At 38.9% G+C, this 11,420-nt stretch overlaps 1 protein-coding gene across 1 annotated transcript; it reads right to left on the bottom strand.

The window, feature by feature from the left end:
• Positions 1-2,445: 2,445 nt before the first annotated feature.
• Positions 2,446-11,162, bottom strand: LOC107083190 (palmitoleoyl-protein carboxylesterase notum1a-like). The gene is made up of 11 exons (XM_015372205.1): positions 10,598-11,162; positions 8,090-8,142; positions 7,889-7,984; positions 7,535-7,595; positions 7,392-7,450; positions 7,200-7,302; positions 6,924-7,115; positions 6,729-6,826; positions 4,335-4,482; positions 4,199-4,246; positions 2,446-3,899 (listed from the first exon to the last, which is right to left on the bottom strand). The coding sequence occupies exons 1-11, from the start codon at positions 10,936-10,938 to the stop codon at positions 3,596-3,598; spliced, it is 1,503 nt and encodes a 500-aa protein (XP_015227691.1). The 5' UTR covers positions 10,939-11,162; the 3' UTR covers positions 2,446-3,595.
• Between the last annotated feature and the right edge of the window lie 258 nt (positions 11,163-11,420).

Genomic DNA, 11,420 nt, shown 5'->3' with positions numbered 1-11,420 from the left:
CCATTTAAATAAACCCTTTGTCTCAATGTTTTGCTTTGCAAAGCTGAACAGTACACTGCATTGACGAGACGCAGACAGATTATCTTGTTTGAATGGCTTTTCCAGAGTAGCAGAAAGGCCAGTACAACAATAGGTAACTTGTTGGAGGCAAAACAAATCTAATATTCATTTAACATAGCCCTGTTGTAGGCTATCACACTGGTACTGTAGCTATTTGTATTTGCATAATACAGTTCACAGTTTAGATGGAGCCAAAAGGCAGCTGATAAAGATTGAAGCGGGACAATTATTAAAGACAACAATGTAGGGATTGAAATTATTTCTAAAGTGTGTAGACCTGCCAACAGGGGGATTTTACATGTGTGATTTCTCCATAAATAGTGATAAATGCTCTCTTGCATATAGATCATCGTATTAAAATCAAACTGGGATAGGCATGGGGTGTCAGAATGTGTCAGATCTCTTCTCAAACATAACATTTGTGTTTGAGAGCAGCTTGAAGGAAGTGACTGACAATGGCTGGCACAGGTAGCAAAGCTGGCTCTTATACTCCAGATTTGGGTTTGTTTTATTACCCTCTGTGATAGTTAAACATCTGTTAGATTGCAATCATTCTATATACACAGAAATTCTGAAATCTGGAATTTGGGTGGTCACAGTATATGAAACATAGTCTAACATGTAAGGGTTTAAATTGGTCAATAAAATATTTTGCTAAAAGTAAAGTAAAAAAGCTAATATTTTCCAATACATTTCATATTCTTCCTTTTTTTAACCTTTTGATAGAAAAACAGCCTATACCAAGTTAAGACAAATGCTTTTTTTTATGCTTTTTCCTACCTACCTACCTACCTACCTACCTACCTACCTACCTACCTACCTACCTACCTACCTACCTACCTACCTACCTACCTACCTACCTACCATCCATCCATCCATCCATCCATCCATCCATCCATCCATCCATCCATGTAAAAATATCTTGGATAAATGGATAAATAAAATGAAATCAGCTGTATTTGGAAAAAAACTCAGATCAGACATAAAATGTAATATGTTTGTCGCAATTCAACTTATTTGGATAGCTGAACTAGGGCGCATGTAATGTTACCTGACCTGATTAGAAAAGAAAAACAAAGGCTCTCAAACTCTGAGAGAGCAAATTTGTGAAAAAATACAAAAAGAAAGCTGAACAATGCAGGATAGATCCATTTAAGGTATTAAATTTGTTCATTTAAAAAGGAATGACATAATTGTGATACAGATTTAAAGTCTAGGGTTCATTTTATCCTCAAAACTTTACAGACTTTATTAATCTGTTTTTCTTACTTAGGATACTTTTTCAACTGTAGGTTGCTATGACGTGATGAAAGTCCTCCAATGATATGATGAAGTCTCCTGATCCTTTAAAGTATATCACTATCTCAAAAGACAGTAAATATTATTCTATCTCCACCAATACTCATGTTTACTGAATTATAACAAATAATTAGACTGCTCGGAAATGTTCACCTTATAATATATGTAATCTCTAGCTTTTTGGGTGTGATACAAAGACATGCAATTAGCACAAAGCAAAGAACAACAGTGTATTTACAATTTACAAAGAATCACTTCTCTGTGAAAATAGCAATTATAAATATGATTTACATAACAAAATAAATATGTAAAAATTACCAATGTAGCTTGAGTTACCTTTTTTTGTTAAAAAACATATGATACAGAATAAAATTACAATTAGTAATACTTCTTTTTTCTGGTGTAATGTAAAATAGAGGTCCTTTACAAACATCATTTATAAAGTCATCATTACATACAAACATTGTCATTATATTAAAACATGATCTCTATGATGAAATATAAGAAGGGAGTTACAATGGTGAACACTTCCAAAGATCTATACAAATGCTCATAAAATATACAATACACAACAATGTCTCCCTTTCAATGTTCATCATGCATTGATTTGATTACTGTTTAGCTATATGGAGGTGACCTGATGTGAGTTTGCATCCTCCTATGAGGTTTGAACTCTCCTTTCTTGATGACACAGCCCATAAAAAGAAGGTATAGATGCAATGGCAGTATAGCTTGTACTGCGTGTGTAGCTACTGGTGACATGTTTCCAGGTCCACCTTAGCACCATTTCAGAAAATTGTTAGAACTGATATTTTAAAATCTTAATTAGCAAAAATCTGCAAATTTGATATAAGTTATGGGCCAGTTAAAAGTATCAGGGTACAATGAGGTAATATAAAGTTATGATATATAAATCACCTTAATGTCTTTATCATATGATTGCTACAAGTGAAGGTCTTTTAATGAGACACCAGGGGACACTTTCTACATCTTTATCGGAAATATTTCTGATTGTAAAAATCAGACAGTCATGGTATGGAATTAAAATGGGCCGTCATCTATCACACTTAGAGTAACACTGTTTTAAAAATACAGTTGGCAAGTGAAGAGCAGTATAACTATAAAGCTTTTGTCTGATCACTAACAACCTGAACGAATCGCAACTAATTCACAAGTCATTCGTTTTTCAGGTAATCATGCTTTTATTTTTCTTTAAAGAGAAAATAATTATAAAAATAAACTTAATTTTATGCAATAAACACCTGATGGACCACACTCAGTATTTTACACAGGTCCTTCAATTTATATCGGTCAACACTAGTGTTGTTATTTGTAATATATCTAATTCGAGTAGATTATATGTTAATATTATAGCACTTGAAATCTGCTAGTAAATTTACTGAGTAGTTATTTTTATATTTTTGCACAGGTCAATGTACTGAAAACTGTAATAATGAGTATTTTTGGTCATTTTAGCAGCAGTTTTAAGTATTGTTGCTTTTCTGTCATGATCTATTGTCTTTCTTTGAATGTGACATTTTTACTCAATCTTATATTTTAAAAATCTTGAAGCAGCCCATACGTACTTACAGCTTTGTCTGCTCATTTTCATAATTATTGTAACATAAATGTCTGACTTCTTTTTATTCATGTACCTTCAATACTAAATAAAGGCAACAAGTGCTTGTTTTTTTGTTTGTTGTTTTAGAGCTTTCTTAACTGTGTGCTTTTCTATCATTTTACCCTGTTTCTGCTAAAAACACAAGCTCAAATGTTTTTCTATTACAAACTCGACATCTATAGTAAATAAACCCCTAAAAGACAAAAGGTGATGGATACAGTTTTTGTTATAGGCTCTACTGACTAACTAACATATCAAATAGTATTTTTGTATTATTATTGTGTTGACTAAACTTATTCTTTACAAAAGGATCACAAAATTAAATATCAAATGACAGTTTGCATCATGAAAAGTGAATTACATTCAAAATATTTGTTGTTGGTGCTTTTACTCAGAAAAAAAATATTGTTTATGGTAGCAGAAAGTGGTGCCTGGTCAAGGTGGTGGGCCTGGTGTGTTAAACCTGACTTCAGGATCAAAGTGAAGCATTTAGGATGATAGGAGGTATTGGATTCAAAGTGGGGATAATGAGCAGAGGTATAAGTTATAGGAGACAAGCTGGAGAGACCCTCCAGTCCTGCTTGGTTCTAGCTTACAATAGAAGTATGTGCCCCTTTAGCTGCCGCTGCTGAGCATGCCTAGTAATTTGCTTGGGTCCATGCCCTGCTGCTGGGCCATCTTCTGGACGTCAAAGCCCATGTGCATCAGGAACTGCACCACGGTCATCTCCTGCCCAGTGAATTGGTCCCTGATGGTTGGACAGGTGGGGTTGCAGTGAGGCCAGGGGCAATTGTCAATCAGATGCACAGGGCAGGCTTTGGGTGGCGCCTTGTTGTTCCTGCTGTCATGAAGGCTGCGGTCCCAGCAGTGCAGGGCTCGGGGAAGAGAAGTCCCTTTGACCTGCACATCGATCCAGTAGCTAATACACAACACAAGAGGGCGCTGTTAGCTCATGGTAGAAAAAAACATACCACTCTTAAGCAGTGGTCTCCTACTCAAAAACTTAATAACTGGTGTCTTGCAACTTTTTAACACATCCCTTGTCCTACACGCCTGAATTAAATAGCTAAACTACCTCACTGGCATACAGTCAAGCTATGCTGAGCTCTGCTAATGAGTGCATGTAGGAGTCAGATGTACTGAAGCAGAACAGCATGACAATAATGCTTGAGGATTTGAGTTTGAGACCACTGTTCTAAAGACAATACATTTACTCACCTTCTGGTGATAACTTCATGAGATAGGCATGCTGGAGCAAACATAGCCCTGAACAAAAGGAGATGCGAATATTAAAATGAATAAGTAAACACAGATTTTGAATTTCTTTACTTAAATCGTTGCCATGCAGTCTTACGGGACATCTTTTAGAGTGTTTCTCAGCTCAATGCCTAGATTCTGGATGTAGCGCCACTGGCCTTCTTGCACAGGCTGCCCTGTTAGCTGAATGTTGTCAACTGTCAACTGGGCCTCATCAAACAGCCACTGGACCACAAACACAGGACCTGCACAGGAAACGAGGAGCAAAATGGTGCAAAATATTGGCATATCTAAAATTATACAAATAAAACCAGCCAAACTTCTTTACAAAGTAAAACTAGTAAATCTAACAAGCATTGTTTCTCTTCTATTGTAGTAGTGCAAAAAATTTTACTTTAACATCTGATTAATATTTTTTGTATTTTTCTGCTTCTCTGCAGAACTAAGTTTAAAGCTGGTGTTTCTTGTTTATCATCATGTATCACTTTAATCACAATGCTAATGTTATTTCATACTTGTTGTTTTTTTTATAACTAAGTGGTTAAATTAAATCCCTATGTTCTAGTCATTCTGCTTTTATGGCAATAAACAGTATCCACCAGTTGGTCAGAGATATTCTGGTTTGATCCAAGGTCATTATCTGTCTTGGGGTCAGTCCGAAAGTAAAAAGCAGTTTTAAAAAAAACATAATTGATAATTCATGTGTAATCCTAGTATTCTAATGGTTAGTTATGAACAACATTTAACAACAAAAAAAATAATAATAACTACAAAGAGGATTAGACTAGTACACATTTTTTTAAGTCCATGAACCAATCTTATTTAGGAGGTGGACTCTGGAACCTAGCTCCATTGGTTGGACAGTGTAGAAGACAGCCTAGACTGTCTTCTACACTGGAATTGCCCGTGGACCCGTAGGCCAAGGGCTGTTTTGGGTCTGCATGTCCTTCCCCAGTCCCCTGTTTAACATTGGCAATTGTTGGGGCTGTATCAGATCTTTCCTGGGCACCTTAGATCTCTTTGTATTGCCGGCTGTCATGATTGACACGCCTCTTATGTCATATAACATTATATAACATTATAGCATTGTGTGGTGTTTCGGAAAGTGCCCCTAGACTGGCAGACTGTGGTGGTGGTACTCTTCCATGAGAAGCGGGATGGAAGGGTGGGTTCCAACTACAAGATGATCCCACTTCTTAGCATCCCCAGGAAAGCCTATGCCAGGGTACTGGAGAGGAGAGTTCTGGTGTTTGTTGAACTTCAGCTTCAGGAGTAGTGTGGTTTTCTTCCCTTCTGTGGAACACTGCAACAGCTCTACATCATCTGCAGGGTGCTTTAGGGTTCATAGAAGTTTGCCCAACCAGTCCACATATGTTTTGTGGACTTTGAGAAGGCATTTGACCATGCCCCCTTGGTGCCTTGGGGGAGTAGTCCAGGAGTACAGAGTCTTGGGCCTTTCATTTAGAGCCATCCGGTCAAGTGAAGCAGGAGTTTGGTCCAAGTTGCCGGCATTAAGTTTGAGCTGTTCCTAGTCCATCTTGGATTTTGGCAGTGTTGTCCTCTGTCACTGATTCTGTTCATTGCCTTAACTGGACTGGAGGGTCTGTGGACCAGCAAAATTTGCCCCTGCTTTTTGTTAATGATGTGGTTCTGCTGGCTTCCTCCCACTAGGACTTACAGCTTTTGCCGGGGCACTTTTCAGCCCAGTGCAAAGCTCTGCCAAATCTGATGAAGCTCTGCTAAATCAGAGGCCATGGTTCTTGGTTGGAGAACGGTGGCTTGCCTTCTCTTTAGGCCAGAGGAGAGTTTCTATCTCAATTGAGGGGTTTTAAGTATCCTGGTCTCCCGTTCACGAGTGAGGAGGGAATGAAGCAGAAAAACCATAGATAGATCAGTGCAGCTGCCACTATCATGCGGCTGCTGCACTGGTCCCTAATGGTGAAAAGAGAGCTGAGATAAAAGGCAAAAGAGATAAAAGGCAAAGTTCTTAATTCTATGGCCTACATTACTACCTTATTGTCATGAAATCTGGATCATGGCTAAAGGAATGCAATCCTGGATAAAAGTGGCTGAAATAAGCTTTCTCTGCAGGGTGCACAGCCACCTAGAAAAAGAGCTTCATCTCCACCAAATCCAGGGAAGTCAGCTGAGGTGGCATGGACATCTGTTTTGCATGCCCCCTGCATGCCTCCCTAGGGAGGTATTCCAGACATGTCCCCACAGGAGGAGGTCCAGAGGACAGCCAAGGACAAGCGGGAGTAACTATGCCAGAAGAGCTATAGAAGGTGTCAGGGGGGAGGGAAGTCAGGGAGTCTCTGTTGAGACTGCTACCTAGGAGCTGATCCCTGATAAGCAAAATATGACCAGCAGGAGTACAAGATTTCTTTTTATCAAAACTTCTGCGTTCTCTTGTTTCATTAAAATGTTCCATGCTAGTTACAATTGTCTTGGGCTATACAGGACAGCAGGAGGCCCAACATGAAAAACTTACTTTTTATTGAAGGGAAGACTCTGTATCCAAAGAAACAATTCCACTCCTCTCCTTCATGGCTTTGTCTGCACCTCTCGGGTACCACACTTCCCCAATACCTTATAGAAGACGCAACAAAGCAACATAAGCAACAATGCTTTTCATATAAAACAATCAACTGTGTCATGACTTTTTGATTTTGTTTTTGTCCCTTACTTGATTCCTCTCTTGATAGTCTCTGTGGGTGTGCAGCTCATGGTATCCACACAATCTGTGCAGTGATACTGCTTGTTGTCTAAGAACCAGCCTGAGTCAGACAGCCCTCGCACCTGTATCCCAGCATACCCCATCCCCTCAAGGAGCTCAGCTACACGATCCACATTCAGCAGAACTCCAGTACCACCAGCACTGCAAACACAAATTTAAAATTACATTCACATCGCCAAGCACACAACAAATCTCCCCTGACTTTAAGATTTAAAATGTAAATACCTGCTTCCTGCTAAAAGAAGGACTCTGGCATTGTCTAGACCTTTGGTCAGAAGATTCTTGACTACCTCTTGGATAATAAGGGAGCCCATGAAGGCATATCCATCTAAAAACATCAGAAAAAAGAGCTGTAAAATAGCCATTATTTAAGTATAAACAGATTGTCCTGATTGAGAGGACTTCAAGATTTCTTACTCTGCTCTGTCTTGGCTGTAGCACCACTCCACACATCACTGGAGCAATAGGGAATGAACCTGCACAATTGACATAAAGTTAAAGCTGCCTGTAGGGATTTTAGTCAGAGCAATCGGTAAGCATAGGAACAAAAGTCAGCTTACACCATGTTTGCATTCCACCAGTGAGGGTTTTCCTCTGGCAGTGGAGACAGGATCCCCGTGCCTGCAGAGACAGATGTATCATTAGCCATCCTGGCTCCCCTCCATTCCCCAGACACATCCTCCTCTTACTCATCATCATTACCAAAAGGATTATAGTCATTACACTGCAATGACAGAGAAAGGAATCTATGCTTTCTTTTTAGTGGGCGCCAGGTAACTATTTTGCAACAACTTTAAGACTGGTTGTAAGGTCTTAATAACACTGTGTATGAGTGCAAATCATATCTGATCTTTTTCATTGCAAAAACGTGAAAGCAAGTTCTGCTTCCCCCTCTGTGGTGCAAACAAGCTGACCTCTTTTAGTTTGGGCCCACTTAGAAGAACTCATAAACCGCCTCATGGTCTCGTATCGGCCATCACAGTTCTCCTTATTGAAGCAGTACCAGCCACCTAAAAATGATGAACAGGGAATGGTAAAAAAGGACCCATTACATATCTATTCTATAATCATAAAATCCCTAGTTTGATGTGTTACAAAGTTGATAAATAACACACCTTCAAGGAATATCAGCCAGCGTCTACTGCCTCGGGACTCTTTCAGATAGTACCTGCATGAAAAAAAGAGTCATTGTATATTTCATGGACTGCATATTGTGTGCAAATATATTTTAAACAATGGGATACAGATGGAAGAAGACAAGGTAACAATATAACAAATGTGACCTCATCCCTTTGAAATAAAAAAGGATATTTTACTATATTGACATTTATCTGTAAAGACTGACGGAAAACAGCAACTATTGAGAACAATGAGCCTATTTGTATTTTCAGCTTAGATGTAACGCCTGAGCAGGAGATAAACATCATATTGACCCTTATTTCAGGTATAGCACCATTATTTCTGGAGCTACAGCTTATCATTCTTCTGTCTCCTTCACAGTGTTGATAAAAAAGAAAAAAAATTTCAGAGAAATTAGACATGTTTAAAGACTTGTGTATGCACTGTGGCATATAATATAAAATCAGAGTTAGCCATCTTTTGACACAAGAATTGAAGAACAAGTTTCATTAATGCTGGAATCTTTGAGAAGCACGCTTTCGGCTTTCAGTCCACAAGAGGGCATTGCACTTGTGAAAAATACTTAATTTCATTCAAACCGAACAAATCTTATGTTAGACGCAGAAGCTCCTAAATGAGAGTTTAACTTTTTTCTATTTCCTCAGCTTTACTAATGACTCATCTTGAGAGACTGCCAAAAGACATCTCAGTGAGTTTAAAAACCACAGTCTTGGCTTGAACTTTTCAAATGCTTGTTCAGACCAACAAATTGTACTTTTTGGCCTCAAATAATTTTCATGTTACCTTTGCCAGCAAAAGTCATCAATGCAGGATGAGGGCCCTTAGCCATGCACCAATAAAAAATAAAATAAAATGTTCTTGGGAAAGTTAAAAAGCTACAATATAAAGGTGCCGCTATGACATACTGAACAAGTGCTACTCCAGGAGGTGAAACACAACACCATTCCTGTCTGCAGGGCTTAAAGGTTGTATCCTTGGATGAGTGTAGCTGTGATTAATAGGTCTCAGGAAAATGCCGTTTATATGGATTAGCAACCTAGCTGTGAATGGCCATCTGCCAGAAGTGCTGGGTCTCTGAAGCGCTAAGAGGTTTACAGTGAAAGCAGACTATTCTTACCACATGGCATTATGACTTTGAGGAATTAGACAGGATTCTAAATCCATAAAGAGACATGAAATTTACTCCATGACTAAACTCCTCTAGGACTGGCTCTTTGCACAAAAGAAAGTCATGCAAAAACATTTGATTTGGCATAAATGAGGACAGCAATAGAGTGTATTTTGAAGGGCACTTTTTGAGTGAGTTAGTTTATCTTTGTAATTTTTTTCATAAAGTTTATGGATGCTGATCTTCTGGCCATATTATGCCTTTGGAGTTTTGACAATTTCTGACCCAATGTTTACCTCACTATATTGCCATCACCCACAGGATTTTTTTCTACACAAACATACAAAACTAAAGTAAAAAAAAAAAAAACCCTGAGTTATATATGTGGGTTTACATTTGGGGAGGGCCAAAAGGAAGACACTATCCCTCGCTCTGACTGTCATGTCCCAAACTCAATAAAGACAATAGTAAAAGGGCAATATTTCCTTTCCTACTTTGGAAGAGCTACCTGATCCACAATCTGATGTAATAGATCGAGGAGGCTTCCAATGATGGACAACATGAAATTTTTAAGCAAAAAATTATATATTTGACACATTTACAGTATAATCTAGTGGTCGTTATATACAGATATTACACATACAGATGATATAATAAGAATAAAACATCTTAGATGTGGGTTTTGTGATTAATGTCCTGTCACACCACATAACATGTTTTGTAAAGATCCTTCTTTTATGAACATATTAGCTAAATTTGAACGTTTGTATTTTATTTTCCAGCCAAATACAGGTTTCAAATAAAAACTTCAGACACAGTTCATCTCCCATAATCTCTCAAAAAGTCTGCAATGGGCATGGGTCTGCAAACTTAGCTTTCTGCAGTGCAAATCCTGCATTCTAATTTAAAGCAAAGGAAATGAACCATGGGCCATGTGGCTCTCCACAAATTTCACGCTTCGCTGACGCAAAGCAGCTGTCCAGCTCCTACCTGATCCTGACCGGGTCTGTTTTTTTTCTTTTTTTTTGGTTGTTTCATTTTATTTGGAAAAGATCAAATTTACTCCAAAAAGGGGGAATAAAGTAAACTGAACGCATTAGAACCACATATACAGTCCTCAAAAATAAATCTTTCCCATGTTCCCTTTCATGTAACTTTAAACTCCATTCTGTTCATGCAACAAAATTAACATAATGCATCAATTATTTGGCTTCATGCAGGGAATTAATTTGACTAGGTTAAGAAACAGGTTCATTTTCAGAAAGAGGTGAACATGAAAGCCTAGTATTTTGGAGCAGAGCAGCGCAGCTCAGGTGATAACGATGCTTAATTTGACCACATAACTACCTAAACTCTAGAGTAAGTGGCTACATACCCGGCAGGACTCCCATCGTTGCAGGTGACAGAAGTGTTCACCAGAAGATTCAGCTTCATGTCATGATCAAGCTTCTGTGCCGAGCAGGGATACAGGGACTGCGCCAGGTTCTTCACCTGCGTCATGAAATTATCCATGTTCTCCTCCACTGCGGTGAAGTCCAGAGGAAAGCTCTCCGTGGTGTCGCCCCGGTCTGCCCGGTGCGTGGGAGGAGGCGGCGAGCGGCGCGGCTGCGAGTTGCGGCCGCCCCGGAACCTCCGTGCGCAAAGCGCGCCGGACTGCATCAGCACCAGCAGAAACAGCATCAGCAGCAGGGATGGAAACATTCTCACGCCTGTCATCTCATATGCTTCTACAAATAGAACTGTAAACGAGGGATAAAACTTTCCTAAGCGAATTAACAGTTGTTGACAAAGCGTTTAGATTTGTTAAAACTTAAAATCTGAGATAAATTAGCCCTATTCGACCATTTAGTCATCTATAAAAAAGTACTGATCTCGGTTTAAATTTGGGAAATTCTCTTTAACAAGACATATAAAGGCGCATCTGGATCAAGCGCACAAGCCTGAACAACAACACTTGTGCCATGCTCTTGTATTTTATTCAAACTTTCCCCCCATGTGCGTCCATCCAGCCAATCGCTGGCGCGGGGGCAGGACTCAGGGCACGATCAAGCGTGGCAGACTACCCCCATTTTTTTTTTCTTTTTTTTTTTTTTATGCAGGGAAAAATGTGGATGCGTTGGTTCTTTTGATCCACAAATTTTTTATTTGATGTGGTAGCTTTTACTGGCCTTGAAATGCCCATTTCCCATACCACAGCA

Source organism: Cyprinodon variegatus, unplaced genomic scaffold (genome assembly GCF_000732505.1).
Source record: "Cyprinodon variegatus isolate N-32 unplaced genomic scaffold, C_variegatus-1.0 Scaffold69, whole genome shotgun sequence".
NCBI classification, from domain to species: domain Eukaryota; kingdom Metazoa; phylum Chordata; class Actinopteri; order Cyprinodontiformes; family Cyprinodontidae; genus Cyprinodon; species Cyprinodon variegatus.
This window is presented reverse-complemented; position numbering and strand designations above follow the sequence as displayed.

Bases quoted from the DNA above. Each gene is read 5' to 3' on its own strand.
- LOC107083190 (XM_015372205.1), bottom strand. From the start codon at position 10,938: ATGACAGGCGTGAGAATGTTTCCATCCCTGCTGCTGATGCTGTTTCTG. The intron at 7,596-7,888 runs GTCAGCTTGTTT...CTGTCTCTGCAG, and splicing joins GTGGGCCCAAACTAAAAGAG to GCACGGGGATCCTGTCTCCA. The intron at 7,116-7,199 runs GTATTTACATTT...TTGTGTTTGCAG, and splicing joins CTTCTTTTAGCAGGAAGCAG to TGCTGGTGGTACTGGAGTTC.